The sequence below is a fragment of the Poecilia formosa genome, unplaced genomic scaffold (assembly GCF_000485575.1).
Source record: "Poecilia formosa unplaced genomic scaffold, Poecilia_formosa-5.1.2 Scaffold44, whole genome shotgun sequence".
Lineage (NCBI taxonomy): Eukaryota > Metazoa > Chordata > Actinopteri > Cyprinodontiformes > Poeciliidae > Poecilia > Poecilia formosa.
In genome coordinates this window covers 2,723,839-2,740,713 of record NW_006799983.1, presented here as the reverse complement: position 1 = coordinate 2,740,713, position 16,875 = coordinate 2,723,839, and the positions used below count along the sequence as shown (strand labels likewise).

Genomic DNA, 16,875 nt, shown 5'->3' with positions numbered 1-16,875 from the left:
TCAATCAATCAATCAATCAATCAATCAATCAATCAATCAATCGTATTTGTACGGCACATTTCAGCAACAAGAAAGAACTTAACTGTAAAGTTCAAAGTGATTTAAAAAGAAAACCCGCCATAAAACCGCCGCAGGATGACTGAATATTAACACAGGCGAAGTGTGAACCACGCGCCCACACACACACACGCACGCACCGGACCGGGCCACCCCGCCCCGGTCCCGCCCAAACGCCCGACCCCTTGAGGCGAACAGACAGGATCATATGACGGCAGCTCAACCGGAGCGGCTCACTCACGCAGCAGCTCAGTTGTCACAGCTACACGCAGAGAAAGAAAGAGGACTTTAGTAACTTCCAGTTTTGTGGAGCCATCGACCCGTTTTTCTCCGAGCCTGATGTCAGTGGCACCGCGGGGCGCCGAGCGTCGCGTTTTTTTCTCCGGAGTTGCCTAATTGAGTTCCTCCACTCACCGAGAGGTCCGCGTTTCGCCGATCAGCAAGGCAGCTGTGAAACTAGCGTCTCTGCGCAGCGGGAACGGACCGAGAGGCTGAGCGGAGAAGTAAGTCTGATGTCCCTGCAGCGGCTCTGTTAGTGTTGATGCTTAAAATCACAAAAACATGTGGCTGTAGCGACAAGCTGGTTAAAACGAGGGGGATGTGTGATTTAAATCTACAGCAGGGGATTTATTTGATTATTTGTGTGATGTTTTATGGTTATTGACTAATTTCGCTAAATGATGTTACTTAAAATATTTATTTTTTTGCCTTGCATTGGGGTAAAATCTTTTTTGTTTTCAAGTTTTTTTTTTCTTTTAACTTAAAAATTGGGATCAATATGCTTTTTTATTACCTGTATAATTTGAAAAGATAATTCCGAGATAAAAAGAAAAGAAGTATTTTTGTAAATCAGTCTATAATATGATTAAGATTCATAATACTTTATGCTAGAGAGGCTGTCCTGCATACAAAATATATTTTTAGCTGCCCAATAAAAACATCGAGTCACAAATCAAGGCAGGACAAATTTTTCCTTAAGTACATGACCAGATTTGGGATCTTAAAGCTTTTTATTTCAGGGATGAAATTGAACTGCATGAGAGACATTAAAATAAAGTCCAATAAAAAAAATATTTTGTTGCTAATCAAAGCAGAAAATTATTATTTTTTTCCATCCTTTCTATTAAATATCAAAGTAATCTGAATTTACTTTGGTTGGATTAAAATGCATCCATTTTGATCTTATTGTCTTCCTTATGGCTGCTAGTTTAAGAAAATGTTACATCTTTGACCTTCTTTTGTGTTAATTGACTCAAAATAATTAAAATTCGCAATAAATTAGACCAGTGCACTAATGTAGCCGAGATCAGATAAGAAGGTGAAACATTAAACAGAAAACAGTGTAAAGTGCAAAGTTTACTTTTGCATATCATCTTTTAATATTTGACATTTTTGCTTAATGTTAATCACATCAGCAACGTTAACTAAATTTGTCTGACAATTATCAATAATTAAAGCAAATTGAATGAGCAACAAATATTAAGAAGAACTGTGGTGAGAGGATAAGACTGTAACTGTGTCACACCTGAACCGTCCTCTCAGTGCTTTAGTTTAATTAGATCTTTTACAATCTGCATCTCCTCCCCTGTTAGTGTGTGTGTGTGTGTGTGTGTGTGTGTGTGTGTGTGTGTGCGTGTGTGTGTGTGTTTCTCTGTCTCTCCCTGTTTCCTGTGCTTTGTTTCAAGGCCTGGGCTTGCGTCACACATTCCACTTGGCATATGAAGCCCTTATCCTGTTTAGAGACTGGAGAGAGAAAGAAAGAAGGGAGGGAGAAAGAAGGGAGGAGAGAAGGATGTTGGGGGTAGAACGGGTGTAACGAAGACAACATCTCTCCTCTTTTCATCTTTTTTTTTATTCTTTCTACTCCAGTCAGAGAGCATAAAGAGAAAACTCTTCTGTCCACTTTTATTGATTTCTTATTATTTGCTGAAAATATCAGCAGCACACACACACACACACGCCCTGAATACTCCACCCATCCCAACGCCTCCTTTCCTGAATCAACATGCTGATGTTATCTGGTGGAACAAAATGCACTGGACTGCGTGTACACACGCACACGCACACACACACACACACACACACACACACACACACACACACGGCTGCTCAAAGGCCATGTCCTAGGGAACATTAAGGCTAAACATTAAACTCCTGGATGCGGAAGGGCTGGTGGTTCTCAGTGGGAACTTACGGGAAAAGGACACTGTGCTCCTCAGACAGCCATAAACTTAAAAAGCTGTAAGTAGTTACACAACCTCATGCGTGCCAGCACACTCGCACACACACGTTTATGTCATGCTGAAGCACATACGCAGACACTTATGTTGGTGTGTTTCAACCACTGGAGTGAGCCAATCCGACTATCCCACCGCCTGCCCCCCTCCCCATGTCTGAGGTTTGTTGAAGTTTTGTCATATTTTGGTTGAAACCCACCTCATTTTCTTCTCGTTTTCTGTCTCAGTCTTGTTGTTTCCACTTCCATTTTGACATAGTTTGGTTACAGTGGCTGTTTTTTTTTTTTATTGGTTCAGTTCCCCCCTGTTCCCCTCTCATTCTTGGGGCAGGGAGGTGCAGTATGTGGTGGAGGGGAGGGAGTCAGACAGGAAACCACAGGCCCCCTGCAGCAGCACCCCCCATTTGGCTTGGCTCTCCTGCTCCTCCTCCTCCTCCTGCTCTCCTTCACACCCCCCGACCCATCACGGAGTGTGGAAATAATAACAGTCGGCCTGAACTCTGAGGGGCTTCCGCTTCTCTCCCCGTTCCTCCTCTCCCCTTCCCCTCTGTCCTCAGTTGTCTGGAAAGCCTCAAAAACTGCGCTCTCTTTGACAAGCTCAACTTGAGGTGTGTGCACGCGTGTTTTGCCTTTGTCGGTGCTTGACAGCTCCGGTTGTTTCTTTAAAAGCGCGCGCATTCATGGTTTTGTGTGTGGATGTGCGTGCAAGACGATGGATCCTGTTTCCTCTCCCCTGCTGATGGCCCCCTCTGGCTTCCCCCCCTGAGGTCTGCAGGCCTGTAGGCTCACAGTCTGCTGGAGAGGAGCAGAGAGGATCTGTATGTGTTCGTGTGTGCGTGTGTGTGTGTGTGTGTGTGAGTGAGTGTGTTTTTGGGGAGTAGGGCCTAGGCAGCTCCAATGGGGGAATTGGAAGCCAAAATAAGAAGAGAGAGGGGCCTCAAACTGAGAGGAGTCAGAGTTTATGCTATTTGTGAAGTGAAGGAACCAGAAGTGGGAGAATGATGGTTTGGTTTGGTGCAGCTACCAGCTTCAAAACCTTGTTGGCTGTAAAAGGCTTCAACATTTGAGGGAAGAATAGTCGTCTTGCATTAAAAAAAAAAAAAAAAGCAGGTTTGATTTAACGTTTCCTCCTGTCAGTGTATTCCCAGCCAAGGCTCTTCACTCTAAGCTGAGCTGTGCATCATGGGTATTGAGGAGTGGAGGCTTGGTGAATTTGGCTTCAGTGTAAAAGCGCTTTGAGTGGAAAAGCAGCATATTAATTCAGTCCATTTAAAACAAAAAAACTTCCGCAGAAACATTTCTAGTCACAAATACCACAGAGAGTTATGGTTAGAGCAGAGCTGCACAGCATCAGGAACACAAACAGCTGCTGAATAATGAGATTTAGTGGGTTATGATAAACCCACATTTTATTGTTTTTCTTTTCCCCATCATTATAATATCCCTCCAGTTTTCTGTAAGGTTTATCATCTCTGGCTGTAAGAATATATGATATATGGGGCAGTTAGTCCCCATCAGAATGGCCAAGTTTATTATTGGAATATTTGGATACGAATGCATGACTTTTAAAATATGATACTTAACTAATTATTGCATCCAATCAGTCCTTTGCATTTGTAATTTTCCTAAAATTGAATATGCAAACAGATGAAGCGTTAGCCAACACGCTTATGACTGGAACGTTGGAAAGTCCCCGCGTTTTTTAGTGCTGCAGGTAAAGCTATTAAAATGTTGAATCAATCAGTCTCTACAGTCTGGCGACCGTTTAATGAAAAATGTTTGTGTGACCCGGGTTTCTCTTTATGTCAGAAAAAATTAGCAACTAAGCACTACTACACTTTATGAAGTCAACCCACCAATGTTGAGCCTCTGACCTGGAAAGCTAAGCTAAGCGACCAGCCGTCCAGTGAAAACCCTTCAGGACCTTTGGTGATGCAGAATACCACGCATCATTTCTGGCTGTAAACACTGGACAAGGCGTGCTGAAGTGCACCTGGACAGATGGCTAGATTTCAGCCAAGTGGCTGTGCTAGGAAAAAAAACTATTAAGCACTTCATGCCACTGGTGAATTTTACCATTTAGAATAAAAAGTAAAGAAGTATCTGGCCTCAGGCACTGTTCTCAGGCCTTAATCTCATCTGTATGTAAAGAGCTACCATGAAACTGTGATATTTTTGTCTTACGGTTATCATGCCATGAAAGTCTCATTCTGGCCAGGCACCTAATTGGTGCTGAGAGACACAGAGAGCAACTCTGAAGCAACAAAAGCCAACAGGCAGGAAGTGTCCGCTTAGAAGCTCACAAGAAGTGAACCGTTGGAATATTAGCTCACCACCTGGATGAGTAAGGCAATTAGGTCAATTAGGACCCTGCAATGTCAACAGCACATTTTGAGTCAGTGTGTACTTCAAGTTCCAGGTTTGCAGGAGATGAGGCAATATTGCTGTAAGCTGTGGAGAAGAAGTTTGGCAATCTGGCATCAAAGTGACAGTCATGAGCTGAAACAGCAGAGCACTGACATGAGGTGATGCTGACGGGTAAAGGAAAAAATAGGCTTTAAAGTAAAGGAAAAGTCAGAGTGAGGAGCAGGGAACTCATGGCTTTCAGTCTGTGTGTGTGTGTGTGTGTGTATGCTGCAGTGTGTTCTTGGACAAAGACGTTGTCTGGAGGTTTCTGGTCTCTCTGGTGATCTCATCATCTCCAGCCTGCTGCCATTAGAGCATGTGTGCGTGTCTGTAATAATTTAGCCCTTTAGTGATTTAGTGTGTGTGTTTTGTTGAGCTTGCAGAAAGTTTTGTGTGCTTCTGTGATCATGTAAAAATGCGTGTGCGTGCATGTGTGTGTGTGTGTGTGTGTGTGGTTGAGTCGGTAGCCAAGGCCTGCAAACCGCAATATTTTCCCCTTCAGTCATGTTTGTTTTACATCATTCATAGAGAAGGAGAAGGAGAAGAACAAGAAGAAGCAGAAGAAGAAGAAGAGCAAGGAAGTGAGGGGGTGGATTAGATAAATATGGTAGCAACATGAGTGATTGCTTGGAGAGCGAATGGAGAGGAGGTGCAGGGGAAGAGCTGGAGTCCAAGTGTGGAGAGGAGATGCAGGAAGTGTTTGCTGAGTGGGTTGGGGTTGAGTACACAGTAGCTTTACTGACCTAGAAAGACAATATTTGCAGACATGCTCAAACACACACCCACTTGTGCACAACAGGAAAAAAAAGAAATTTCCCTCACACCATGACTTAGGCTTTTATGTCCCACTCCTAAATTAGTTCCTTTACCTTTTAAATCATGTCTAATTTCTGTCCCGCAGAAGAAGAAGCTTAAAGTCTTTGACTCAAATCTACTTAAAGGGATCACTTTACTTTACTTTCTTTCCAAGTTGTTCACACATTTATCAACTTTTTGAAAGCGACACATGTTGTCCTCAGTTATGGTAGGTTTCTGCAACTGCATGCAGGTTTTTCCTAAGAATTGAACCTGCATTTAAGCCCACAGGCATTTGTTCTCGTTTTTTTTTTTTTTTTGAAACCTGGATAAGTAATGGGTTTCAAAGAAAAAACCCATTCCTCAGCTTGCACACATATCAGTGAATGCTGTGAGGGGTGCATACTGGAGGTGCAGATGTCTCCAGGGCTGTTCTTGCTCAGGTGTTAAGAGATAATTGACATTTACAGTTCGTACTCTGAAGTTCGTCAGAGGCTCGGCATCGCATGTGTGACTGTTGGTATGTAAGTTTTACCTTCCAGTTTTGCCTGACTTATTTTCAATAGTTAGGTAACGTTGACATATTTCTACACAAAGCACTGAAGACAGGACAAGAACAGCGTGACCTAATTTTCAAAATTCAAGAAGCAATTTCTTGTCTTGGCTGTAGGTGGAGCAAATGAGCAGGTCCCCAATTTCAATTAATTTGCTTTAATTCGCAAATAATTAACTATCAAACACGTGGATAAAAAAACTTAAAGTGTCTTTTTTGTAAGGATTTACCAAAATCTATAGAAATTCACAGTTAAAAAGTTTAAGCCTCAAAAAAAGGAATGATCTATTTCATGTTAGGCTTAATATTGAATGAAGAGCAACTGATAGTAAAAAAAGCAAATTCATTAGATCTTCTTTACATAAAAAAGAAGGATTAATCCACAACAATGAAAACACAAAATGATTCACAAATGCTAAAAAAAAATCATCATGGAGGGAAAAACTAAAACATAACAAAACGAAAAGATAATATTCATTTGATAGATGGAGGTAAAAATTTCAATAAGCACATTAAATCTTGAGAAAAATGTTTAAGTGCAGTATTTTGAAAGTAGCTAATACTAAATTAACAAAATAAGAAAACAATAATTAAATAAAATCTGCATTTATTTCATATAACTGATTTGGAAAGTATATTAATCACTGCTTTAAAATATATATATAGGATAAATAACTCTTTGAAATCTTTATCTTACAAGAAAATTGCAATAGAACCTCTGGTATGTAGTGATTATTTTAAGATAAAGAGTAATTGGGAATAAATAATTGTATTCATTATGCAAATCAATGAAGACATTGTCTCAAGTTTGCTTTTTTTGGTTTGGATAAAAGATGTGCTCAATATTTCTCTGCTGAAATTGCGACGGACATATTTACCATTTATCTACTCCGCCATGAATATTTTTTTTGTTGTTTTTCTTGCCAATGTTAAGCCTAAACTTTAGAACAAGGGGTTGTTTTTTTCCTACTCACACACACAAAAAAATCTGACTTTAGCACATTTAAAGTTTCTGGTTGTCGTGGTAAAAAGTCCTTGTAAAGTCCTTCCTTTGTCCATTTCCTGTTGTCATGATCTGTTTGTGCTTTATACTTGCCTGTACTGTCAGCGCCGCGTGTGATTCACAACCACAATAGGAAAATTGTTTGACCTCTGGTTGAACTGCCATACAATTCAAACCTGGATTAGAAAACACGCTCCCACAGCACGCAGACACACATGCGCACACACACACACACACCCGACTGCCAGGCTCTTTGTTTCCCTGAAGCCGGGCAAAGGGCGAGGCTCCACTCGTCACGTTCACACCCTTCCTGACCCAGCTAGCAAGCATCCGTCTCTCTCCCCATCTGGAACCTCGGTGTGTGTGTGACTCTGCCTTCCTGCATGTGTGTGTCCGGGCGTGATGGCTGGTGTTCTTACCCATTAGTTAATAATTAAAGGCTAAGCTGTCTCCAGACTCTGGACTTTAATCAGGTCATACACACACACAGAGAGAGAGACAGAGAGTCCCTCAGGGTACATTCTTTGACAGTTTGTGTTGCTTTAATGCTCCAGTGAACAAACACACACTCACACACTTACACACAATCACACTCAAAAACTCCCATTTAGGCCCAATCAGCCAACCCAGCTGCACCTGGCCATTTGAAGCCAAGGTAACTGAAGCCAGCGTGGAAACCTCACACTCTTTTATCCAAATACCAGGCGGTTCTCAGTGTTAATGTGTGATCAGGTGTCTGAAGTTTCCAGGCACATCAAACCTGCAAAATGTCTTCTGTGGTCCCAGGAAACTTTTATTTTTAGACATTTTGCATTTTATATTCAGATGTCTTGTGACTTAATGTGTGTGGACCAGTAGGCAAGTAAGGATTACGCGAATGAAATATGTAGAATAAAAGGTGTGTGCATGCTTGAAGTATCAAAGTTAAACTTCATCAGACGAGAGGAAACTTTGTGTTAGAAGTACAGCCTCAGTGAACACAACTGTTTACAATAAACATTTTATAGATTCATCAGTCAGAATGGCGGGATTCCTGGTCTCTGGTTTTTGAAAACCTTTGACTTCCTGATCTCAATTTTAGCCTGTTCTGATTCTCATATCATGTCTTATCAGTTTATTTATTTTTAGGTAAACACAAAATTATTTTAGATTTTAATACTGATTGACACGGTTGGCATTTCAGAGAAAGCTGTCATCATTAACCACTCCATCATGACAGGACAACTTCCATGTATTTCTTTACTCTTTGTTCTGAATCCATTTTTTTTCCCAGCAAATCCTTTTGCAATAGTTTGTTTCAACCACAGATTAGCATGGTGAAACAACTCGTCTCTTTCTGTGTTAAATTAGTTTAGACACAGAGTAATGTATTGACTAAAAATTTAAAAAATGAAAGCCTAATGAAATCTTTTTTTCAAGGTGTGGTTTTCTGTTTTTTTTTTTTTATGGGTCTTTTTTATTTTTCAGAAACAATTGTGGTTGTCGTATATAAGTCAGTTAGGCCTTAACAAAAAATTTAATGGATTGTAGCTTTTTAGACCAGGATTATGCCTCACAGATGTTTTTATTTTTCTGAAGCTCCTTTCCTTGAGTGCAAAAGGACGAGGATGTCTGACAGCGTGAGCTTTATAAAGTGTACCAATGCATGTGTGTTTTATTTTGTAGGAGCCTGGCCAGTGCAGCCATGCTGATGTATGATTACCCTCCAAAGACCGACATGGAGACGGTAAGGCTGGTGTGTTTTGCAAACATCATTTTTAGATGCCTCTTTTGTGCTTCCATCTTGCCCGAACATGCTGCTGATGCCCCTTCCATCAACCCACATACTCTAATACACACACACACATGAAAAACAGCTACACACACTCCTGCTAAGTGTCTAGACCAACTAGTTCCCACATTCCTTCTCTTCCTGGACAAACAAGCTGCTTACAGTAGAGATTTGCATACAATGCCTGCACATTCTGCCGAGCTAATGAACACACACGCATGCACTGCACTTCACAGTTATCAGCTGGTGAGCAGAGTGCTGCGTTTCAGTTTTTTCAGCCGGCTGTGGTTGTTTGTGTGGCAGAAACATGTTTTCCATGTTATTCAAGGCAAAGCGGAAATGTTTACCTCTCTGTTCTTTTGTTTCCCTTCGCCACTTCCTCCTCCTGCATCCTCTCTTACCCTCCTAGCAGTCATTCCCAGAGCCATACGGGGTGATCTTTCACCATCCCAGTGCCTTCTACCGGGTGCCCATGCCGCACTTCACCCCGTGCAACCCCACGCAGACCCAGCAGGAGCCGGTGGATCTGTCGGTCAGCAAGCGCTCCTCCTCCACCTCGTCCACGCCTCCAGCGTCCTCCCCGGCCTCGCCTCCCAGCTCTCCGTCCTCCACCTACAGCTCGGCGAGCCGCGCCTCTCCCTGCTCCCCGCACTCTCAGCTCCACTCGTCGCCCACCCACTCCCTCCCGCCGCCCACTCACATGATGCCTTACCCGCCCATGGTCATCCAGAGTCCCGGGGTGATGATGCCACAGCTCGTGCTGCCCCTGCCCCTCATGTACCCTTCACCAATTTCCCTGCATCCGCCGATGATCGTGAGCCCGCCGGTCCCGAGTGATGAAGGCCATCCTCCCAGCAGAGAACATAAGCATGGTGAGACCTGTTTCTGCTCGACCCAGCCTTGCAGCCGCAAACATCTGGGTATTTTAAAGGGATTAGACCAAAATAAAGTAGCTAATAATCGTGAAATGGAAGCAAAGTAACGCAAAGGTCGTAAAAGGTTTTTCAAATATAAATCTTAAGAGCGTGACACACGTTTGCTTTTTGCCTTGGTGAGTCAATTTTGACTCTGATCATTTAGAAATATGCAAGGAGTACGAAAAATTTGCAAAGCACTTAAACTCTTAAGCATTATACACTGTAAAAACACACAGTGTATTAAAGTACACTTGAAACAAGCCCAAACTAACTTACAAGTAACATTTTGACAAGATATAGGAGCTTTTCTAAGTCAATAATTTCTTAATATTGATGAGAAATAAATTGTTCCACCAGCAGATTATTTCACTTATAGCAATGGAAAGTATCTTGTTACAAATGAATAATCTGCCAGTGGAACTAGTACCACAATTAAAGGAATTATTTACTTAAAACACGCTTGTAGATGTTGCTGAAAAGTCTTGGCTCCAAAAGTATTAATATATTTGCTCGAGCTAGACTGAAAATACTTGGAAAGATTTTGTTTTTGCAGCGTAATGAACACACTGCTTCTGCCCTGAAGCAGTGTGTTCTTATCTATTTCGGTCTGAAATACATTTGCATGACACCCGATGTCTATCTTGAATACATGAAGCTAAGTATGTTAAGTGGCAGGGCTGGTAGTGTCACAGTTGGAGGTAAATTCAACTGAACTCTAATCAGAAAAGCTTCTGATCAAAAAAGATAGAAGGTGCTAGATATCTCTTATCTTTGACTAGCTTACTTTAAATGTCTTCTTACGAAGAAAATAGTTTATCGTGATATTAGTAAGTTGGATTCAAACAGACGTTAACTGGGCTTTGCTATTGCCCTGAACTGGTTCCTTCTTCAGTGTCTATATTTGTCTCTTACTTATAATGAGGAAGCACTTTTTCCACTCTGCTGTTAGAAAAACAATTTCAGCAAATTTTCTGTTTTTTATTCTGGAAGATGTTTTATTTTTGTCCTGTTGCCTGTAGCCAGCTGGAGGGCACCAGGAGTTACTCAGTTCTCTAAATTTCCCACATTTGGCAGGCATATATTTGATGAAAATAACTAAATACTAGAGCTAAGCACACAAAAACACACACGGGGTTTACAAGAGGCATTCCTTTGGCTGTACCTGCAGGCGAAAGTTTCATTATTGGGTATTAATCTTGATTTCACCATATGGGGATAACCATTTACGTGTGAAGAAAAGTTTCCCAATACGTAAACAGAAAGAAAACTAACAAAACCGCGTATCTCTTATGTTTTACCAGTCCACTCTACGAAGCACGGGGAGGTCCATGACCTGCACAAGTCAATCAAAACCGAGCCTCAACCTGATCTCTCCCAGGATGCACTGAGCAGCCATGAGATGAAATCCTCCGTCATCAGGATACCTCACGAGTACGAGTGAGTGGCACACACACAGAGACGCCGGCGAAATGCGCGGATTCTGAGAGAAACGGCAAAAGTTGCACAAGCTGCTTTGTGTTCTTCCCCTTTAGCTTTACATGGAAGTGTTGTTCAGAGACCCGGTTTCAACATGATCCATGTTGAGATTTGTTCAAAGCCTCAATGACAACTAGAGTCAATAAAGGCCCTTGACACTGAAACACAGGTTATAGCAGTTTTGTTCCTTTATTGGTAATGGTTTTGCAGCAAATACTACAACAGCGATTTCTGCTGGGAGAAAGGCAACGACAAATAATCAGAAAAACAAAAACTGTGGTTTGGATTAATAGCTAAAAATTAGATTTAGGTTTGATGACATTTGTCAATATAAATCGTAAGTTGTGCAAGCAAAGCAGACCTTATTCATGAGCGGCTCACCAGTCACATCAGTGCTCCTATATTCTCCTTCTAACGCCTTCACTCACTGTATGTTCCTTTGTTCAAATAGATTGTATTTGCAAGATAATATTCTAATTGCACCAGGTGTCAAATGTTTTGCATACTGTACATAACATCTGCCTTTCCTCTACGAATAATCACTCTCTTCTCACTCACCACACCTCTTCAGTAAAAAAATACCTCTGACAAATGACAGCACTTTTCACTTTTACTGCCAGTAAATGTACCGATAAAACTTCCTCCTTTTCTTCTGGATCGTATTCTGTTGCTCTTCTTGTAGGCTTCGGTGTCGCTTTTAGCATTTTTATAAGCAGGGCTGTAAAGATGAAAGATCTACTGCTTCACAGCTTTTAGAAATCCTACACATAATGCGCTGTTATGAATAGTACTGTGTAAACAATCTGTTGTTCCTCTGCGTGGATCATCGTTCTTTCCTTTTTCATTCTCTTCCCACTCACCAGCCACAGCTTTTCTGTAGAAATACTGATGACAATTTATATTCCTTTCACTTTTATTGACAATAATGGCAAAGTGTGTTTAAAAACAATCGTAAATATAAATTCATCTTTTTTTTGCAAGAGCAAAAATCCGACTTTTATTAAAGTGGATTCATTCATTAGGAGAAAAATTATTGTTCCCTTCTTAACAATTCCTATAAAATAAATGTAAATAAAGAACTTTTTGTCATTTTTACGTAATCTATTTTTAATTTATCACAGTGTGTTGAAACTTATAATTTTTATGCCAATGACATTCCTCTTCTCTGGAGCATAAATAAGATGCAACACAGAGGCCCATTGATTTTTACCCATTCTTCAAAATGGGAAAGACAAAAGAACATAAAATTCAAGGCAGATTGAAGGCAAATTACTGTTGATCTTCATAAGCTGGAAAATTGTAACAACTTGCCCCCGTCTACAGCCAGAGCAATGATTAAAATGTTTAAAACATCTGTGGCTAAAGAGAAATATCTCCATCCAGTTGCTTAAGGAAAAAAAGACTTTTCTTTTCCACCATCGTGAAATCTGCTAAACAGGGCAGGGACTTTTTACCCAAAGATAATTTTAAAGATGAACGCAAGAATGTGTCATTATTGGGTTTCAAGTTGGATAAAAGTCCAAAACATAAAGTCAAATCAAGACAGGAATGGTTCCCTAGATTTAAAACCACCTTTTCTCTACGACAATCTCCGTCTGTCAGAGATAAATGCTACAGAAATAATTTGGGTTAAGCCGAACAAAAGAGTTGACCCAGGATGTTCTGGAATGATTGTGCAGAGGAATTATCAAAGTAAATTTATTATATGCCCTTTGTACACATCTTTACCAGAGCTGCAAGTGATAGTGCAGCGGCTGTACGTGTGTCTGTATCACTTCTCGTAAACTTTTTCCCTCCCTCTTCTTCCCGCTCCTAATCTTCTGCACTTCCGCGGTTTTTTTCCGAACCATCTCATCTTTCGCTAACTAGAGGCCTTTTTTTTTTTTTCCCCCTTAAAGAAATAATTACAGGTTTTCTTGCACAGGTGATAGTCAAAAAGGTACACTGGCAGTTGGTTCTCACCTACTTTTTTTTTTTTTTGGCTGTTTTTTTTTTCCGTGTGTAAGTTGAGAGCAACCCATCCGTTTCTGTTGTCAGCAGGGTGGCTGCCTTTACAGGCTTGTTCTTGTAGCCGTGCCAACTGAGAAATAAATGGCCCCTTAAGAAGGCATAAGTAGGTGTGACTTTATCTGTCAACATCTCCTCTCTACGTACACACACATATGTCCTATACTATAAACTATAACCAAGCTGTAAATGTGTCAGAGCTGTCTAATAAAGATGGGTTTGCCCCTGTTCTTTTGAGCGATGTGTGTTGCAGAGCGATTCTCTGCATTCCTTTATGCAAAAATTGATTCACATTTTAACACTCGACACCTGCTCCCAACTGCCACTTACTTAAATACACACCTAGTTCTTCAGGACAAGGTACAAAAGACACACCCTGCTATTTTTTTTTTGGCATGTATCCCTTCTTATCTTTTGGTTTGTATTCTTTTGCTCTGTAGGCTTCAGTCTCACTTGTAGGATTTTTATGCACCCGGCTTTGCAGGGCTGTAAAGACCAAAAGATCTACTGCTTCACAGGTTTTTTAGAAATTATTGTTTTTCTTATGTATGGGGTCAATCTCTGAAAGAATCAAACTGTGGATAGACAGATATGGTATATGCTTATGGTAAAACTACAAAGCAAAGAGAAATAGATGAGGAAAAATGTGCTATTCCTCAACAGCATCCAACAAAATCAAACGGCTGTAAATTTCAACATTTTGAAACAGGACTCTGGTGCCCTCTGCTGGCCACTTTAGGTAGAGAAGGGGTGACGTTGTGTTAATTTTTTCCCCCCTATTCTTGCCTGTCTTAGGTGCAACAACCCATCAGTGATAGTTCGCACGAGCTCCAAGCATCCTCTACCAGCTGAGTCACCTGACACGCAGAAAAAGCGCCGAATTCACTGCTGCGACTTCTCAGGCTGCAACAAAGTGTACACCAAGAGCTCTCACCTCAAAGCGCATCGCAGAACACACACCGGTAAGAGGCCTCACTCGCAGACAGGCTTCACCTTTTCACTGCTGCCGGAAACCGTTCGATGCTCCAAGAACTTCTTGAACCTTGAGGCGTCCAAGGACAGCTTTTAATGTCAGAGGGAATAAAGTAAATACAGTTGTTTTACCTTACATGTATTTTGTTTTGCTCTTTGTTAAGTTTACATGTTTCAGATCAGCAAATACTTTTAAATATCAAAGATAAGCTAATACAAAAAACAGTTTTGAAGTGATGACTTAATTTAATACCAACTTGTGAGAAAGTGTGAAAAACTGACTGACTTCCTGTTGACAATTAATTAACGGAAATTAACCACATTTTATGAAAGCCAAGTTCAGTTTCTCAAGTGACACCCAGGCAACCCAGTTGCTACCAGGCCTGTAGAATCTATTTAATAAAACAGAACCTGTTTGACAACATGAGGTAGGCTTACAGGGCTTAAAAAGCAACACATGACTTCCTGACACAGCTGTTTATAGGTACTGTTGACCATAACCTATTATATTGATCCCGACTGCAGCCCCGTCTCAATGCCAGCACCAGTTGTTCAGTCTGATGTGAAACTTCCTCTCAGCCCTTTGTTCTCTTCTTCTGTTTTGTGTAGGAGAGAAACCTTACAAGTGCGTGTGGGAAGGCTGCACATGGAAGTTCGCCCGTTCAGACGAGCTAACGAGACACTTCCGCAAACACACGGGGGTCAAACCGTTCCAGTGTCCAGACTGCGAACGCAGCTTCTCCCGCTCAGACCACCTGGCTCTACACAAGAAGCGCCACCTGTTGGTGTGAAATCCTCCACGCCGGCCTGGCGACGCGTATTTCAGGCCGAGGTTCATTGTTGGGACTTCACCACTTTGACTTGACGGTGTTAAAATGGCCAACTGAGAGGGATTGGGGGAAATATTCCTCAGGGTGCATGTTTTGAACTCTTTCACCTCATTCGTAAGAGCTGGTAACGCCTTCCTGCTCTCATTTAGACATTTATGGTTGCTGTGTCAGACCTCTGATCAGCTGTGGAAGGTCCTGAGCGGCTGCAGCATCTCAGCTGGCTTGAGAGCAGCGCCCTCCTGTCTGCAGAAACAACCTGCCTCATCAACAAAGTCTTGGCATGCTCAGACTCTTTAGTGCAACATCAGATCTTCGTATTTACTTTGTGGGCTTGGACACAAACTGTCATACATGTTATTAGCTAGCTAGGATAATAAAATGTGAAAACCTTCCAGAATGTATCACATCACACCCACTGTGCATTGTGTCATACACCTTAAGCTTCTTATTCTGCCTTTTTTTTGTTTGTTTGTTTTCTTTTCTTGCTTCTTCTTGAGCGCAGCTAGCTGTGACTAACTCTAATGCTAATTCCTCCCTCATTGGCCACCACGTTACACCACACACCACATCTGCCTCTACAAGCTTACATGATGAAGTGAAGATAGGTAGCTAAATGCTTGCTTTCCCTTGGAGACACACACACGCGCGCGCACACACACACGCACACACATGTTTGTGTTGCTATCTTTGTGGGGACTTTCCATTGACTTCCATTCATTTCTACAGCCTAAACCTTACCTTTACCCTTTTCCTAACCCTAACCCTAACCAAAACTCAATTCATACCTTAGCCCTAAATCTGACCCCTGACCCAAAAACAGGGTTTCCCCTCGTGGGGACCAGAGCCTGGTCCCCACGAGGAGCGACTGGTCCCCACAACGTAGTATATGTCAGGAAAATTGTCCCCACAAGGTATTACAAACAAACGCACACACACACACACGTGCAGAGCGAGAAAACATGCACTTACTAAAAGCAGCTCAGTCTTGGTTTGGTCTGCTTTTGCATGTTAAAAAGTGGGACTGCAGGTCTCATTCATTTTTAGGAGTGAAGTGTTTATCAATGTTTTCATTCAAAAATGTGAACATAGCTGCACAGGGGCATTATTGTGTGAGTGAGAAAAAAATCACCCATAAAATGGTTAAAGGGTAGAAGAACTATTATGCTTTGTGTTTTAAGACATGTTTTTATGTATGTTTGAACTCTTCTGGTTTTTGATGTGACACCGTGGTAGCCTTTTTTAATAGCATGACACTTTTTATAGTGCCTTTCAAAGTACTACTTACTCTTGAGCGTTCACACACTTTGTTGTGTGATAGCCACCGGCGTCCCTGTATTGTGATGGGATTTTATGTCATAGAGCAAAGTAAAATGTTGAACCTCCGCCTTAACTTTTAGTCTTTTGCAGCATGTAACAAGGTTTTATATCAGTCCGTGCTGATGAAAAGCACCCCACAGCATCATCCTACCACCACCATGCTTCACCATGGCGATAATGTGTTAGGAGTAATGTGTAGTCGGTTTGCCGCCACACATTATGTTTTGCAGTCCTTCCACTTTACAAAAATGCACTACTTTCCTGTTGCTCTGTTACATAAAATACATTGAAATTCATGGCTGTAATTTGACAAAATGTGAAAATGTTCAAGGGTTATGGGAACTTTTGCAAGGCACTTTGACAAAAAAAAAATGCAAAGTGCAAAGCATGGAAATTTGCTCTTAAATATTGGCATTTCAGAAAGTTCTGCAATTGCAAAGTAAATTTAGTACATTTCCTCTATATTTATAATCATAGGATACACAGTAACAGGTTTTACTGCAACGAAATGCCAGCAAGATTTTAGAGCACATTT

At 41.3% G+C, this 16,875-nt stretch overlaps 1 protein-coding gene across 3 annotated transcripts; it reads left to right on the top strand.

The window, feature by feature from the left end:
• The first annotated feature begins 256 nt into the window (after positions 1-256).
• Positions 257-15,312, top strand: klf3 (Kruppel like factor 3 (basic)). 3 transcript variants are annotated; one of them, XM_007551936.2, is made up of 6 exons: positions 257-560; positions 8,716-8,776; positions 9,231-9,693; positions 11,040-11,175; positions 14,017-14,183; positions 14,803-15,312. In XM_007551936.2, the coding sequence occupies exons 2-6, from the start codon at positions 8,735-8,737 to the stop codon at positions 14,982-14,984; spliced, it is 990 nt and encodes a 329-aa protein (XP_007551998.1). In that variant the 5' UTR covers positions 257-560; positions 8,716-8,734; the 3' UTR covers positions 14,985-15,312. The 3 variants fall into 3 exon arrangements, with proteins under 3 accessions (XP_007551998.1, XP_007551999.1, XP_007551996.1); XM_007551937.2 differs by having other exon boundaries at positions 258-560; positions 9,234-9,693; XM_007551934.2 differs by lacking the exon at positions 257-560 and having other exon boundaries at positions 8,681-8,776; positions 9,234-9,693.
• The last annotated feature ends 1,563 nt before the right edge of the window (positions 15,313-16,875 follow it).